The sequence below is a fragment of the Schistocerca gregaria genome, chromosome 6 (assembly GCF_023897955.1).
Source record: "Schistocerca gregaria isolate iqSchGreg1 chromosome 6, iqSchGreg1.2, whole genome shotgun sequence".
Taxonomy (NCBI): domain Eukaryota; kingdom Metazoa; phylum Arthropoda; class Insecta; order Orthoptera; family Acrididae; genus Schistocerca; species Schistocerca gregaria.
In genome coordinates, this window is record NC_064925.1 from 253,926,016 (window position 1) to 253,945,180 (window position 19,165).

Sequence of the window (19,165 nt, forward strand, 5' to 3'; positions counted from 1 at the left end):
GTTGCTATGAATCCACATGTGAGTACATGACAGCTTGAACACAGGATTGGCATTGCTAAAACCAGTGTACCATGTATTCTTACACATCACTGGTTCCATCCTTACCATGTACACCAACATCAAAAATTGCATGGGAGTGATTTTCAGAATTGTTTACAGTTGTGTCAGTGGGCACAGCAGCAAATCCTTGCAAACTCTAACTACTTCTCCAATGTTCTATTTACCAATGAATGTTCCTTCTCAAACAATGGACAAGGAAATACAAGGAACATGCATCATTGGTCTGCGACAGCCCACGATGGCTTAGACTGGTGGAACATCTGAGTCAATGGAGAGTTAATGTCTGGTGTGGGATGCTTGGTACTACAATTATTGGCCCTTATTTCATCAATGGTAGTCTAAATGGCACAGTGTGTGCAACTTCCTCAGATGAATTCTTCCTCCTCCTCAGGATGAAGTGCCGCTAAGAATTAGCATGCTTATGTCATATCAACACGATGGATGTCCAGCACATAATGCCTTGCGTGCATTTCTTGTTCTGAACTGAAGGTATTCTGCCAGATGGACTGCTCATGGAGGAACAGTTACTTGACCTGCTAGGTCTCCTGATTTAAATCCTCTGGACTCTTTTTTTTCTTTTCTTTGGGATACATTAAAGACGTTGTCTATCGCAATAGTCCAACAACTCCAGAGGACATGCAGGGAAGTATTGTGCTTGCTTGTAATTCTCTTCAGCAGACAGCTTTGGAAGCAGTAAATAATAATAATAATAATAATAATAATAATAATAATAATAATAATAATAATAATAAGGCCCGGGAAAAGAATAGGCCTCCGGTATGTTCTGCCAGTCGTAAAAGGTGACGAAAAGAACAAACCACTAATAGGGCTAACCTCTCTTTCAGTGTGATTAGTTGGTTCAGGACAGAACTAATGAAGCCTCGGGCAAGCGCTGTCATGGTCGGGGACGACGCTTGAACCCTATGCCCGTACACAATGGTAACGATACTGCTAGCCACACGGAAAATGATTTAAATCCAAATAGAGGTGTTTTGCAGGATATTCTTCTTACAACCACTCTAGAAGGAAAACAGAGACAGAGGATGAGATGGTCAGATGAAGTTAACCGACACCTCATGCTCTGTTATTACCAAGCAACAAACTTAGGAACAAACACAACTGGATACAGATCACAAGTATACACAACATTTATTACCAGATACTCAGAATTAAAATTTTTAACAGAACAATGACTAGCTGATCAGATCCGTGTAATAATAAAAAATAACAGGATACCCCAGTCAGAATTAGAAAACATCAAACAACAAGTACAACAAATACTGGAACAAAATAATGTACAATCAAAAGAAAAAGAAAATACAGTAATGGACTCAAACATCCCAGAGCAAACAAACAAAGAACAACACGCATCAGTTAAACAATCAGAGGAAAACGAAATCTTAAGACAGCCACCAGAACAAGCACAAATAGAACACAAAGTGACACACATGTTAGATATAGAAGAAAAATTTCAGCTGACATATATAGAATACAAAGACACACATACAGACATTAGACCATTCTTGCATAGACCACCAAATAACCCACAAGTCGAAACAACAATAACAACTATCAACACAATCATACCCAACAAAATAAATGAAAATACAACTATGGAAGAGTTACAACTACTGATTTATATAGGAGCACTCACTACACTAAATATACACACTAGGCAGAGATCAGAACCAACCAACACGCAGAAGAGACCTACAAAACCAACATGGTAACACAGGCAACAGATCAGAATAGAAAAACTGAGAAAAGACATTGGACAGCTAACACAATTTATAAGAAATGAAATACCAGACAAAAAACGAAAAAGGTTAGGTAAAATCTCACAATAAGCGATAGAGCGGTTAGATGAAAAGAAGCAGAAATTACAAGCATTGGCCAAATGACTTAGAAGATACAAAAAAAGTGAAAATAGAAGGAAACAAAACCAAACATTCAACACAAACCAAAAGAAATTTTACCAGACAATAGACAATACACACATTAAAATAGACAATCCACCAAACATAACAGACATGGAACACTTCTGGAGCAACATATGGGCAAACCCGGTACAACATAACAGGCATGCACGGTGGATACAAGCAGAAACAGACACATACAAGATGATACCACAAATGCCTGAAGTGATAATTTTGCAACATGAAGTCACCAAAGCAATTAACTCTACTCACAATTGGAAAGCCCCCGGAAAAGATAAAATAGCAAATTTCTGGCTAAAGAAGTTCACCTCAACACATTCACATCTAACTAAATTATTTAACATTAATGATGATGAAATTAAATAGAAAGAAACTTCCACATGGGAAAAATATATTAAAAACAAAGATTCCAAGACTTACCAAGCGGGAAAGCGCCGGCAGACAGGCACATGAACAAAACACACACACAGAATTACTAGCTTTCGCAACCGATGGTTGCTTCTTCAGGAAGGAGAGGGAAAGACGAAAGGATGTGGGTTTTAAGGGAGAGGGTAAGGAGTCATTCCAACCCCGGGAGCGGAAAGCCTTCCCTTAGGGGAAAAAAGGACAGATGTACACTCGCACACTCACACACACACACACATATCCATCCGCACATACACAGACACAAGCAGACATTAAATATGTCTGCTTGTGTCTGTGTATGTGCGGATGGATATGTGTGTGTGTGTGTGTGTGTGTGTGTGTGTGTGTGCGTGCGCGAGTGTAGACCTGTCCTTTTTTTCCCCTAAGGGAAGTCTTTCCACTCCCGGGATTGGAATGACTCCTTACCCTCTCCCTTAAAACCCACATCCTTTCGTCTTTCCCTCTCCTTCCTGAAGAAGCAACCATCGGTTGCGAAAGCTAGTAATTCTGTGTGTGTGTTTGTGTGTTTTGTTCATGTGCCTGTCTGCCGGCACTTTCCCGCTTGGTAAGTCTTGGAATCTTTGTTTTTAATATAAATTATTTAACAGTTACATTGCAGACCCATACACATTACCTGATACACTTACACATGGAATAACTTATCTGAAATGTAAAGATCAAGCAGACACAGCAAACCCAGCTAAATATTGCCCCATAACATGCCTACCAACAATATACAAAATATTAACTTCAGTAATTACACAGAAATTAATGACACATACAACACAGAACAGAATTATAAATGAAGAACAAAAAGGCTGTTGCAAAGGAGCACGAGGATGTAAAGAGCAACTGATAATAGATGCAGAGGTGACATACCAAGCTAAAACTAAACAAAGGTCACTACACTACGCATACATTGATTACCAAAACGATTTTGATAGTGTACCCACTCATGGTTACTACAAATATTGGAAATATACAAAGTAGATCCTAAATTGACACAGTTCCTAAACATAGTAATGAAAAATTGGTAAACCACACTTAATATCCAAACAAATTCAAATAATATCACATCACAGCCAATACAGATTAAGCTTGGAATATACCAAGGAGACTCATTAAGTCCTTTCTGGTTCTGCCTTGCTCTGAACCCACTATCCAACATGCTAAATAATACAAATTATGGATACAATATTACTGGAACATACCCACACAAAATAACACATTTGCTATACATGGATGATCTAAAACTACTGGCAGCAACAAATCAACAACTCAACCAATTACTAAAAATAACAGAAGTATTCAGCAATGATATAAATATGGCTTTTGGAACAGACAAATGTAAGAAAAATAGCATAGTCAAGGGAAAACACACTAAACAAGGAGATTACATATTGGGTAACAATAGCGACTGCATAGAAGCGGTGGAAAAAACAGATGCCTATAAATATCTAGGATACAGACAAAAAATAGGAATAGATAATATAAATATTAAAGAAGAACTAAAAGAAAAATATAGACAAAGACTAACAAAAATACTGTCAACAGAATTGACAGCAAGAAACAAGACAAAAGCTATAAATACCTATGCTATACCAATATTGACCTACTCATTTGGAGTAGTGAAATGGAGTAACACACACCTAGAAGCATTCAATACACTTACACGATCACAATGCCACAAATATAGAATACATCACATACATTCAGCAACAGAAAGATTCGCATTAAGCAGAAAGGAAGGAGGAAGGGGATTTATCGACATAAAAAACCTACATTATGGACAGATAGACAATTTAAGAAAATTTTGTATAGAACGAGCAGAAACTAGCAAAATACATAAAGCAATCACTCATATAAATACATCGGCTACACCACTACAATTTCATAACCACCTCTACAAACCTTTAGATCACATAACATCAACAGATACGGAGAAAGTAAATTGGAAAAAGAAATCACTACATGGCAAGCATCCGTATCATCTAACACAGCCACACATAGATCAAGACACATCCAGCACATGGCTAAGAAAAGGCAATATATACAGTGAGACGGAAGGATTCATGATTGCAATACAGGATCAAACAATAAACACCAGATATTACAGCAAACATATTATTAAAGGTCCCAATACCACAACAGATAATTGCAGACTTTGCAAACAACAAATAGAAATAGTAGATCACATCACATGCGGATTTACAATACTAGCAAATACAGAATACCCCAGAAGACATGACAATGTAGCAAAAATAATACATCAACAACTTGCCATACAACATAAACTAATAAAACAACATGTTCCCACATACAAGTATGCACTGCAAAATGTACTGGAGAATAATGAATACAAATTATACTGGAACAGAACCATTATAACAGATAAAACAACACCACATAACAAACCTGTCATCATACTCACCAACAAAAAGAAGAAATTAACACAACTAATCGAAATATCCATACCCAATACAACAAATTGTTGTTGTTGTTGTTGTGGTCTTCAGTCCTGAGACTGGTTTGATGCAGCTCTCCATGCTACTCTACCCTGTACAAGCTTCTTCATCTCCCAGTACCTACTGCAACCTACACCTACATCCTTCTGAATCTGCTTACTGTATTCATCTCTTGGTCTCCCTCTACGATTTTTACCCTCCACACTGCCCTCCAATGCTAAATTGGTGATCCCTTGATGCCTCAAAACATGTCCTACCAACCGATCCCTTCTTCTGGTCAAGTTGTGCCACAAGCTCCTCTTCTCCCCAATCCTATTCAACACCTCCTCATTAGTTATGTGATCTACCCATCTAATCTTCAGCATTCTTCTGTAGCACCACATTTCGAAAGCTTCTATTCTCTTCTTGTCCAAACTATTTATCGTCAATGTTTCACGTCCATACATGGCTAAACTCCACACAAATACTTTCAGAAACGACATCCTGAAACTTAAATCTATACTCGATGTTAACAAGTTTCCCTTCTTCAGAAACGCTTTCCTTGCCATTGCCAGTCTACATTTTATATCCTCTCTACTTCGACCATCATCAGTTATCTTGCTCCCCAAATAGCAAAACTCATTTACTACTTTAAGTGTCTCGTTTACTAATTAATTCCCTCAGCATCACCTGACTTAATTAGACTACATTCCATTATCCTCATTTTGCTTTTGTTGATGTTCATCTTATATCCTCCTTTCAAGACACTGTCCATTTTGTTCAACTGCTCTTGTATGTCCTTTGCTGTCTCTGACAGAATTACAATGTCATCGGCGAACCTCAAAGTTTTTATTTCTTCTCCATGGATTTTCATACCTACTCCGAATTTTCCTTTTGTTTCCTTTACTGCTTGCTCAATATACAGATTGAATAACATCGGGGAGAGGTTACAACCCTGTCTTACTCCCTTCCCAACCACTGCTTTCTTTTCATGTCCCTCGACTCTTATAACTGCTATCTGGCTTCTGTACAAATTGTAAATAGCCTTTCGCTCCCTATATTTACCCGTGCCACCTTCATTATTTGAAAGAGAGTATTCCAGTCAACATTGTCAAAAGTTTTCTCTAAGTCTACAAATGCTAGAAACGTAGGTTTTCCCTTCTTTAATCTAGCTTCTAGTATAAGTCGTAGGGTCAGTATTGCCTCATGTGTTCCAACAAACTGATCTTCCCCGACGTGGGCTTCTACTAGTTTTTCCATTCATCTGTAAAGAATTCGCGTTAGTATTTTGCAGCTGTGACTTATTAAACTGATTGTTCGGTAATTTTCACATCTGTCAACACCTGCTTTCTTTGGGACTGGAATTATTATATTCTTCTTGAAGTCTGAGGGTATTTCGCCTGTTTCATACATCTTGCTCATCAGATGGTAGAGTTTTGTCAGGACTGGCTCTCCCAAGGCCGTCAGTAGTTCCAATGGAATGTTGTCTGCTCCCGGGGCCTTGTTTTGACTCTTGTCTTTCAGTGCTCTGTCAAATTCTTCACGCTATATCAAATCTCCCATTTCATCTTCATCTACATTCTCTTCCATTTCCATAATTTTGTCGTCAAGTACATCGCCCTTGTATAGACTCTCTATATACTCCTTCCACCTTTCTGCTTTTCCTTCTTTGCTTAGAACTGGGTTTCCATCTGAGCTCTTGATGTTCATACAAGTGGTTTTCTTATCTCCAAAGGTCTCTTTAATTTTCCTGTAGGCAGTATGTATCTTACTCCTAGTGAGATAAGCCTCTATATCCTTATATGTGTCCTCTAGCCATTCCTGCTTAGCCATTTTGCACTTCCTGTCGATCTCATTTTTGAGATGTTTGTATTCCTGTTTGCCTGCTTCATTTACTGCATTTTTATATTTTCTCCTTTCATCAATTAAATTCAATATTTCTTCTGTTACCCAAGGATTTCGACTAGCTCTCATCTTTTTACCTACTTGATCCTCTGCTGCCTTCACTGCTTCATCCCTCAAAGTTACCCATTCTTCTTCTACTGTATTTCTTTCCCCCATTCCTGCCAATTGTTCCCTTATGGTCTCCCTGAAACTCTGTACAACCTCTGGTTCTTTCAGTTTATCCAGGTCCAATCTTCTTAATTTCCCACCTTTTTGCAGTTTCTTCAGTTTTAATCAACAGTTCATAACCAATAGATTGTGGTCAGGGTCCACATCTGCCCCTGGAAATGTCTTACAACTTAAAACTTGGTTCCTAAATCTCTGTCTTACCATTATATAATTTATCTGAAAGCTGTCAGTATCTCCAGGGTTCTTCCATGTATACAACCTTCTTTCATGATTCTTAAACCAAGTGTTAGCTACGATTAAGTTGTGCTCTCTGCAAAATTCTACCAGGCGGCTTCCTCTTTCATTTCTTAGCCCCAGTCCATATTCACCTACTATGTTTCCTTCTCTCCCTTTTCCCACACTCGAATTCCAGTCACCCATGACTATTAAATTTTCGTCTCCCTTCACTATCTGAATAATTTCTTTTATTTCATCATACATTTCTTCAATTTCTTCATCATCTGCAGAGCCAGTTGGCATATAAACTTGTACTACTGTAGTATGTGTGGGCTTGGTATCTATCTTGGCCACAATAATGCGTTCACTATGCTGTTTGTAGTAGCTTACCCGCATTCCTATTTTTCTATTCATTATTAAACCTACTCCTGCATTACCCCTATTTGATTTTGTGTTTATAATCCTGTAGTCACCTGACCAGAAGTCTTGTTCCTCCTGCCACCGAACTTCACTAATTCCCACTATATCTAATTTTATCCTATCCATTTTCCTTTTTAAATTTTCTAACCTACCTGCCCGATTAAGGGACCTGACATTCCACACTCCGATCCGTAGAACGCCAGTTTTCTTTCTCCTGATAACGACATCCTCTTGAGTAGTCCCCGCCCGGAGATCTGAATGGGGGACTATTTTACCTCCGGAATATTTTACCCAAGAGGACGCCATCATCATTTAATCATACAGTAAAGCTACATGCCTTCGGGAAAAATTACAGTCGTAGTTTCCCCTTGCTTTCAGCCGTTCTCAGTACCAGCACAGCAAGGCCGTTTTGGTTATTGCTACAAGGCCAGATCAGTCAATCATCCAGACTGTTGCCCTTGCAACTACTGAAAAGGCTGCTGCCCCTCTTCAGGAACCACACGTTTGTCTGGCCTCTCAATAGATACCCCTCTGTTGTGGTTGTACCTACGGTACGGCTATCTGTATCGCTGAGGCACGCAAGCCTCCCCACCAACGGCAAGGTCCATGGTTCGTACAACAAATATACAGAAGAAAACAGGAGAAAAAATTGAAAAATACATCCAACTGGCTGAGGAAGCCAAGGACATGTGGCATCAGGATAAAGTTGACATTATACCGATTATACTATCAACTACAGGAGTCATACCACACAATACCCACCAGTACATCAACCCAATACAGCTACATCCAAACATATATATACAACTACAGAAATCTGTAATTATTGATACTTGTTCAGCTACCCAAAAGTTCCTAAATGCAATGTAACATATACAGTACAGTTAAAAGGAAGTCACGCTCGATCAAGATCCACGTCACTTTCCATTTTTAACCAGACATAATGTTTGAGAAAGAAAAGAAATAATAATAATATGAGTGCACCAGTGTATTGGTGTCCAGGGTCACCACTTTCAGCACCTTTGAATGTTCTACTCCTGGGCAATGGTTCAGGAGAGTCAAAGTCAATTTTGTATTATGTTTTTTACTTGGCTTTCATTTGTTTTCTGACCAATGCAGCAAGTGGATGGGTTTGTGATCCTGGGCTCAAAGTCAATGTTGTGTTATGTAATTAATAATGTTGTTTCAGTGAATGGTACACTCTGAAGCATTTTTGAATAGGTCTTTAGGAGAGGAAATAACTTATCGAGTAAGATATACAGAGTGCCATTTAAAAAAGTCATACTGCTGTTCATATATTTGTAAAAAACAAATCTACAGTGAAACAAATCTACAGTGAAGGCAATCATGCTGATTGATGTCCTCCTGATGGCTAAAGAACATCTGCTCGAAACATTTTGTAATTTGCATCAGGACAAACAGTTGTTTAGGGTGGTCAAGATAAATGGGACACCCTGTCTATCCTCCTCTGCTAGTGCTGCCATCTGCCATTTGTGCCTGGTTATTGCATATTGATGTCCAACAGAGTTGGTAGTCACATTAATGTCACTGGACTGTGTACAATGATACAGGTAATTTGTTTCATCCAAAGACATCAACCATTGTGGTGCACTTGTAAAGTTCAGGTGTATACACCAAAAAGTTAAGGGATTTAATCCAGCTCAGATCCTGGAATATACCCATCTGTCTTTAACCTAGCCTTCACCTCTCAGTGATGTGCAGACTTTTCAGGAAGGACACATAGTTTGAATTTCACATTAAACTGCATGTTCCATTTCACTGCTAGAATTACTAGTGTAGGTTATGGACATGTACTCATAAGTCACCAGTGTGACATCTAGTTGAAAGACTTCCACAGGACATTGAGATGCATGGGATTATTATTATTATTATTATTATTATTATTGTTGTTGTTGTTGTTGTTATTATTATTATTATTATTATTTGTTCTTTCTTTCCACTAGCTAGGGACCACATCAATTCAACTGTCTCCTTTTCCTACCTTTAGCTGATGCTCATTGCTCCTGCATTCATTTCTGGTGTTGTTCTTTTCTCCCTTAGCACACTGGCTTCCATGTTTTCAGCTTTAGCTTTTTCTGGAAACCCTTATTTGTTTGTAGCTCTTCCTTAAGCAGATCGCATACTGAGATACGTCTAGGACAAGTGTCCACTTGTCATAGATATGTTTCAACTTGTATGGACTATGCCCCTTTGGTTTACTTATCTTCAGTTGTTGTTGTCTTCAGTCCTGAGACTGGTTTGATGCAGCTCTCCATGCTACTCTATCCTGTGCAAGCTTCTTCATCTCCCAGTACTTACTGCAACCTACATCCTTCTGAATCTGCTTAGTGTATTCATCTCTTGGTCTCCCTCTACAATTTTTACCCTCCACACTGCCCTCCAATGCTAAATCCCTTGATGCCTCAGAACATGTCCTACCAACTGGTCCCTTCTCCTTGTCAAGTTGTGCCGCAAACTCCTCTTCTTCCAAATTCTATTCAATACCTCCTCATTAGTTATGTGATCTACCCATCTAATCTTCAGCATTCTTCTGTAGCACCACATTTCAAAAGCTTCTATTCCCTTCTTGTCCAAACTATTTATCATCCATGTTTCACTTCCATACATGGCTACACTCCATACAAATACTTTCAGAAATGACTTCCTGACACTTAAATCTATACTCGATGTTAACAAATTTCTCTTCTTCAGAAATGCTTTTCTTCCCATTGCCAGTCTACATTTTATATCCTCTCTACTTTGACCATCATCAGTTATGTTGCTCCCTAAATAGCAAAACTCCTTTACTACTTTAAGTGTCTGATTTCCTAATCCAATTCCCTCAGCAGCACCCGACTTAATTCGACTGCATTCCATTATTCTCCTTCTACTTTTGTTGATGTTCGTGTTATATCCTCCTTTCAAGACACTGTCCATTTCGTTCAACTGCTCTTGTATGTCCTTTGCTGTCTCTGACAGAATTACAATGTCATCGGCGAACCGCAATGTTTTTATTTCTCCTCGATGGACTTTAATACCTACTCCGCATTTTTCTTTTGTTTCCTTTACTGTTTGCTCAATATACAGATTGAATAACATCGGCGACAGGCTACTACCCTGTCTCACTCCCTTCCCAACCATTGCTTCCCTTTCATGCCCCTCGACTCTTATAACTGCCATCTGGTTTCTGTAAAAATTGTAAATAGCCTTTCGCTACCTGTATTTTACCCCTGCCACGTTTAGAATTTGAAAGAGAGTATTCCAGTCAACATTGCCAAAAGCTTTCTCTAAGTCTACAATTGCTAGAAATATAGGTTTGCCTTTACTTAATCTATTTTCTAAGATAAGTTGTAGGGTCAGTATTGCCTCATGTGTTCCAACATTTCTGCGGAATCCAAACTGATCTTCACCGAGGTCGGCTTCTACCAGTTTTTCCATTTGTCTGTAAAGAATTCGCGTTAGTATTTTGCAGCTGTGACTTATTAAACTGATAGTTCAGTAATTTTCGCATCTGTCAACACCTGCTTTCTTTGGGATTGGAATTATTATATTCTTCTTGAAGTCTGAGGGTATTTCGCCTGTTTCATACATTTTGCTCACCAGATGGTAGAGTTTTGTCAGGACTGGCTCTCCCAAGGCCGTCAGTAGTTCCAATGGAATGTTGTCTACTCCGGGGGCCTTGTTTCGACTTAGGTCTTTCAGTGCTTTGTCAAACTCTTCACGCAGTATCGTATCTCCCATTTCATCTTCATCTACATCCTCTTCCATTTCCATAATTTTGTCGTCAAGTACATCGCCCTTGTATAGACCCTCTATATACTCCTTCCACCTTTCTGCTTTCCCTTCTTTGCTTAGAACTGGGTTTTCATCAAAGCTCTTGACATTCATACAAGTGGTTCTCTTTTCTCCAAAGGACTCTAATTTTCCTGTAGGCAGTATCTATCTTACCCCTAGTGAGATAAGCATCTACATCCACATTTGTCCTCTAACCATCCCTGCTTAGCCATTTTGCACTTCCTGTCGATCTCATTTCTGAGACGTTTGTATTCCCTTTTGCCTGCTTCACTTACTGCGTTTTCATATTTTCTCCTTTCATCAATTAAATTCAATATTTCTTCTGTTACCCAAGGATTTCTACTAGCTCTCATCTTTTTACCTACTTGATCCTCTGCTGCCTTCACAATTTCATTCCTCAAAGCTACCCATTCTTCTTGTACTGTATTTCTTTCCCCCATTCCTGCCAATTGTTCCCTTATGCTCTCCCTGAAACTCTGTACAACCTCTAGTGCTTTCAGTTTATCCAGGTCCCTTCTCCTTAAATTCCCACCTTTCTGCAGTTTCTTCAGTATTAATCTACAGTTCATAACCAATAGATTGTGGTTAGAGTCCACATCTGCCCCTGGAAATGTCTTACAATTTAAAACCTGGTTCCTAAATCTTTGTCTTACCATTATATAATTTATCTGAAAGCTGTCAGTATCTCCAGGCTTCTTCCATGTATACAACCTTCTTTTATGATTCTTGAACCAAGTGTTAGCTATGATTAAGTTGTGCTCTGTGCAAAATTCTACTTGGCGGCTTCCTCTTTCGTTTCTTACCCCAATCCATATTCACCTACTACGTTTCCTTCTCTCCCTTTTCCTACTGACGAATTCCAGTCACCCATGACTATTAAATTTTTGTCTCCCTTCACTATCTGAATAATTTCTTTTATTTCATCATACATTTCTTCAATTTCTTCGTCATCTGCTGAGCTAGTTGACATATAAACTTGTACTACTGTAGTAGACATGGGCTTTATGTCTATCTTGGCCACAATAATGCATTTACCATGCTGTTGGCAGTAGCTTACCCACACTCCTATTTTTTATTCATTATTAAACCTACTCCTGCATTACCCCTATTTGATTTTGTATTTATAACCCTGTATTCACCTGACCAAAAGTCTTTGTTCCTCCTGCCATCGAACGTCTCTAGTTCCCACTGTATCTAACTTCAACCTATCCTTTTCCCATTTTAAATTTTCTAACCTACCTGCCCGATTAAGGGACCTGACATTCCACGCTCCAATCCATAGAACACCAGTTTTCTTTCTCCTGATAACGACGTCCTCTTGAGTAGTCCCTGCCCGGAGATCCGAATGGGGGACTATTTTACCTCCAGAATATTTTACCCAAGAGGACACCATCATCATTTAACCATACAGTAAAGCTGCAAGGCCGTTTTGGTTAGTGTTGCAAGGTCAGATCAGTCAATCATCCAGACTGTTGCCCCTGCAACTACTTAAAAGGTTGCTACCCCACCAACTACTTATCTTCAGAGTAGGTTAATATTAGCAGATATCCTTCCTGGGAAAATTTGTATCATATGGCCATAAAAGGTAGTCCTTATGTTCCAAATCATTTCACTTATCTTCTTCACATGCTTATACATTTCATAGTACTTCTGTACTTGCTGTTTTCTGTGATGGAACCCAAAATTTTTCATTCTTTGGTCTCAAGTTTCTGCATTAGATCTTTATTGTTTAGTGTGAGAGTCTCAGCATCATACACAGCCTCTGGTCCAATAACAGCACAGTAGTATCTAATTTTGCCATTTAAGTATGTCGCTTTCTTTTTGTATTGCATTGGTGGATAAGTTTTTAGCATTTTCCCGTAAGTTTAATAAACCCAACAAATACACATAACAAATTTTAGCTACCAATAATATATTCTCTTTCAAATGATGGGAAATTGAGAATGGAATAACAACAATATTATGAAAAGGTTAGATTGCTACTCATAGTATAGTGGAGATGTTGAGTCGCAGACAGGCACAAGAGAAAGACTACTAAACATGTAAGCTTTTGGCCAGAATGCCTTCTTCTGAAATAGGCAAAACACACACGCACACACACACACACACACTCTCTCTCTCTCTCTCTCTCTCTCTCTCTCTCTCTCTCTCTCTCTCTCTCTCTCTGGCTGCCGAGGCTGGTGTGGACTGAATAGCCAGAGACAGTGTGTGTGTGTGTGTGTGTGTGTGTGTGTGTGTGTGTGTGTGTGTGTGTGAGAGAGAGAGAGAGAGAGAGAGAGAGAGAGAGCTGTGTTTGCGTGAATGTGTAGGTGTATATGTATGTTGTCTGTTTTAGAAGAAGGCCTTCTGGCCAAAAGCTTACATGTTTGGTAGTATTTTTGTTATGCCTGTCTGTGACTCGACATCTCCGCTATATTGTGAGTAGCAATCTATCCTTTTTGTAACATATTTTCCTTCACATTTACAAAAGTCTGCCAGTGCTGGGGTAACTTTTCAATTCTGCAACTGTGCAATTCACATGGTTTTGAGCTGAAGAATTCATTGAGTCCAGTTTGGAGCACATTTGCACCCAAATAGGAATTTCGTTGAAGACTGTATGATAGGTAGCAAAAAAGTTGAAAATCTGAGGGTGCAAGATCAAGTGAATAAGGTGGGTGTGAATGACTTCCCAATGCAACTTCTGTGTAGTGTTTCATGTCAGCCTAACAGAATGCGGGAAGGCATTACCATGGAGTAAGATCACGTCACACAGTCTTCCCTGGTCACTGTGCTTAGATTGCGACTGCATGACATCTCAGTTGTTGACAAGAAATATCAGTAGTGATGGTTACACGTCAGGCAATTTGTGGTAAACCACTGTTTCAGCAGATGCATAACATTACCTTCTTTTGGATGCACACAGGTCTTTGTACAAGTAGTTGCAACTTTGTTTGGACTCAATCATTCCATTCTTTTCCTTAGGGTAGTATAAAGACATCATTTCTCACCACCAGTAGTGATAGAAGATAGGAATGATAGGTGCTGTTCACTAGCCAATTGATGACAAGCAAGCAGAGATGCACCTTTGCCCACCCTCTTATATTTGTAATTTTTACTCAGAGCATGTGGTGCTTATAGTCCTGATTTCTGAATTTTCCACATTGCATGCAAATGTCGCATGATTGTTGAATAATCATAGTTCATCCCATTTGCCAGTTCTTGAGTACACTGACATGGATCATTGTGGATTAATGTGTGCAAATGATCTTCATCAAACCCCAAAGGTCTTCCTGAATGTGGATAGTCACTGATGTCAGTATGATCCTCCTTAAAATGAGAAAACATTTCCTTGCTTTCTCCAAAGACTGGTTTAATGCAGCTCTCCCTGCTACTTTATCCTGTGCAAGTCTGTTCATCTCCAAGTAATTACTGTAACCTACATCCTTCTGAATCTGCTTGCTGTATTTGTCTCTTGGTGTCCCATTATGATTTTTACCCCCCCCCCCCCCCCCCCACTCTTCCCTCCAGTATGAACTTGGTGATCCCTCGATGCCTCAGAATGTGTCCTACCAACTGATCCCTCCTTCTAGTCAGGTTGTAGCTCAAATTCCTCTTTTCTCCGATTCTGTGCAGTACATCCTCATTAGTTATGCGATCTACCCATCTATCTTCAGCATTCTTCTGTAGAAACACGTTGCAAGAGCTTCTATTCCCTTCTTGCCTAAACTGTTTATCGTCCGTGTTTCCCTTCCATACATGGCTTCACTCAATACAGATACTTTCAGAAAGATCTTCCTGACACTTTAATCTATACTTATGTTAACAAATTTCTCTTCTTCAGAAAGCTTTTCTTGTTGTCACCAGTCTACATTTTATATCCTCTCTACTTCGGCCATCATCAGTTATTTTGCTCCCCAAATAGCAAAACTCATCTACTACTTTCAATGTTTCATTTCCTAATCTAATTCCCTCAGCATCACTTGATTTAATTTGAGTGCATTCCATTATCCTTGTTTTGCTTTTGTTGATGTTCATCTTGTATACTCCTTTCAAGAGAGTGTCCATTCCGTTCAGCTGCTCTTCGAAGTTCTTTGCTGTCTCTGACAGAATTACGATGTCATTGGCAAACCTCAGAGTTTGTATTTCTTCTCCCTGGACTTTAATTCCTACTTCAAATTTTTCTTTGGCTTCCTTTACTGCTTGCTCAATATACAGCATGAATAACATTGGAGATAGATTACAACCCCATCTCACTCCTTCTCAACCACTGCTTCCCTTTTGTGCCCCTCGACTCATGTAACTGCCATGTAGTATTTGTAGAAGTTGTAAATAGCCTTTTGCTCCCTATATTTTACCATGCCTTTTTGAAAGAGGATATTCCAGTCAACATTGTCAAAAGCTTTCTATAAGTCTACAAATGCTATAAACATAGGTTTGCCTTTCCTTAACCTCTCTTCCAATGGAAGTATTATAGTCAGTATTGCCTAGTGTGTTCCTACATTTCTCCAGAGTCCAAACTAATCTTCCCAGAGGTCAGCCTCTACCAGTTTCTCCATTGTTCTGTAAAGGTTTCACGTTAGTATTTTGCAGTCTTGACCTATTAAACTGATAGTTCAATAATTTTCACACCTGTCAGCACCTACTGTCTTTGGACTTGGTATTATTACATTCTCCTTGAAGTCTGAGGATATTTTGCTTGTATCCCACATCTTGCTCACCAGATGGAATAGTTTTCTCATGGCTGGCTCTCCCGAGGCTATCAACAGCTCTAATGGAATGTTGTCTACTCCTGTGGCCTTGTTTTGACTTACGTCTTTTAGTGCTTTGTCAAATTCTTCACTCAGTATCATATCTGCCACTTCATTGTCCTCTACATCCCCTTCCACTTCCATATTATTGCCCTCAAGTACATCTCCCTTGTATAGACCTCTATATACTCCTTCCACCTTTCTGCTTTCCTATCTTTGCTTAGGACTAGTTTTCCATCTCAGCTCTTGATATTCATGCAGGTGGTTCTCTTTTCTCCAAAGATCTCTCTAGTTTTCCTGTGGGTGGTATCTATCTTACCTCTAGTGATGTATGCTTCTGCATCCCTACATTTGTCCTCCAGCCACTCCTGCTTAGCCCTTTTGGACTTCCTATGTTACACATTCCAAAAGATTGCTGCACCTGTAATGGAAAGGGTGTCTAGTCATAACTAAAGGTGAAAGAGAAGTGTGTCTCCTTCGAGGCAACAAGAGAAACATAAAAAAAAATTATTTAAACAAAATACATGAAGAGCATAATTAAAGGTTCTAAATGCAGCTCTTTACTGCTCTGTTGATATGGGGTTGTTACAGGGTTTATGGTTTTCAAGGTGTGGATACAACTATGGATTATGCTTTATAAGAAACCAATGCAAGTATTCTTACTACAGCAGGTCCACAATGTTAAGGATGGTGCTTAACATGGCTGCCATCCCACTGTCACGTGTAAACTATGGTAACTGACATGACTTAACATTGTTTATTGCTTGATGAAATATGCACATTTACATAAGGAGTAACACCTTTTGATGTGTGTTTCCATTCAGAAATGTGTGCAGGATATTTATCAGAGTCGTATGTATCCACATAATCCTTCGATTCATACAGGCTCATTCCTGGAAAGCATTTTCGAGGCATGACCACTGCATGTGTTATGACAATAGACAGCTATGTTTGTGGTAGTTGCCGCTGTTTACTTGCCCACATTCTGCCAATGTTACCACTAGCTAGAATCCAAATTTTGCGGTAGAGCTGCTATCCCTCAGATTATTATGGAACATTCAACTAATAGCACTAAAATGCATCACTTACTATGTTTTGCATTCAATATCTCAGTTTCCTATCAAGTATTGCTTACCATTGTTTGCAGCTGAAGTCTTCAGTTATCTTCTCCCAGATGTACTCTGCAGTTATTGAACACTTTCGTACTAATGTTTCATTATTCTTTGTTTAGGTGAACACTTCAATCAATTGTTCCAGCGTTATGGTGCTCCAATAATAATATTGAACCTTGTAAAAAAGAGAGAGAAGAAAAAACATGAAAGCATGTTGAGTGAAGAATTTAGTACAGCCATTGCGTATTTAAATCAGTTTCTACCTCCTGATCATCAAATACAATACATTAGTTTTGATATGGCACGCATATTTAAGGGGTGAGTATCAGAGTATAGTTAATGCAGACCATGTGTTGTACATAGCCCCTATCATTAAGAAAATAATGAATTCTTTCAGTATTGAGATGAGCATTTGAGAGGTGGTGCTACTGGCAGTGGTATATTAATGTCTGAAATTTAGTTTTAGTATCGGCAACTGCCATTGCAGGAAACAGAAAATCTAAAATCAGGAAAAATTTGGAAGTAAGACAAGAATGCAGTTTGTCTCCATTTCTTCTTTAATTTGTATGCTGACACTGTGCTGAGGCAATGGATAAGTAAATTAATTTTTTAAACTCATGATTTCAACAAAAGGAATTATTCCATGACATTACTTTTTGCTGTTGATCAAATTGTGATTGCTGATAGTAAGAACGCACTCCAAACAGCTGCTCATATTTTATCCACAAGAGTCAAATCGTAATTATGATATGTAGTATCTTCAAAGAAAATATATTTTATGATTTTCAAAGGCCAGCAAAATAATAATAAACAGTCAGAAAACAGAAAGAGTAAATTTGTTCAACTTCTTAGTAAATACTATTTCATTCATGAGAGAAATGGACATACAAAAGAAAGTAGAAAGACTTGATCACATTAACTGAATAATTAATGAACCCTCAGAACTGAAGTAAGAGAGGAAACACTTCTTAAGTTCTACAAAATGATGACAGTACCAACCATAGCATGTGAAAATGAGGATATAACAAAAAGAAATGAAGTACAGGCATCTGAGATGTAATTCCTGAGAAGAGTAGTTGGGTACACACTAGCTGACAGGTGGAGGAATGCTGGCATCAGAGAAAACTGGGAGTGAAAAGCTGAAATGAGCAGATTAAAGAATACAGAAACAACAGGAAGGATCATGTCACAAGAATGGAAAATGGCAGAGTACTAAAATTAATGACAAAATATTACCCAGTGTGCAGAAGATATTCAGTAAGACCAACGAATAGGTGGAAATATCAGTAATTTAACAAAGGGGATGTAACTGGCAGATGTCTAATACATGTAAGAAGGAGGGAGATGAGGAGGAGGAGGAGGAGAGGGGACGAGAAATGTGAAAGATAAAGAATATTGCTACCTTATGAGACAGTTGGCAATTTCTGTTCACTCACTGTGTCAGCTGAGAATTGTCCCACTGGTTACTTCTGCTAATTACAAGCTTAGATCTGTGATAAAAATTTTCAGCACACAGCATGTAGTACCAATCAAATTGTACAGTCACTTATGTGGAATATGTAAACAAGGCATCAGTAGGCAGCAGTCGAAACATTGTTGGTACTAGTTATTTTTCCATGGATAATCAACATGTCCTTGATGATAAGTGCAATGAGTAGCTATGAATAAAATGTGGCTGGTTACTATGGAGAACCATCATTTTATTATTGTGGATGTCAGGGACAGAATTATTACATATAACAAAATTTAGATTGGTAACTTTATCATACACAAATTAATGCATTGGTGTCAAACTTGATTATCATAGAAGGCCAAATTCAGGCAGACAAGTCTTAGTGCAGAACTGGATGTCCTTGATGTTCTGGGACACATTTTTCTCATTGATACACTGCCAAGAGATGGAACAAGTAAAAGTTCTTGTTGTTATATTACAGAGTATGTTTACTGACAGTGCAATAGGCAAGGCTACTGCAGAG

General features: G+C 38.7%; 1 protein-coding gene across 3 annotated transcripts in view; it reads left to right on the plus strand.

Annotated features, from left to right (window-relative positions):
• Nucleotides 1-19,165, plus strand: part of LOC126278057 (polyphosphoinositide phosphatase) — a 169,290-nt gene that overhangs the window by 84,392 nt on the left and 65,733 nt on the right. For all 3 annotated transcript variants that reach the window (XM_049977875.1, XM_049977876.1, XM_049977877.1), the window contains one exon: nt 17,309-17,507. In XM_049977875.1, coding sequence (XP_049833832.1) covers nt 17,309-17,507 — 199 coding nt within the window. The remainder of the gene's footprint in view (nt 1-17,308; nt 17,508-19,165) is intronic.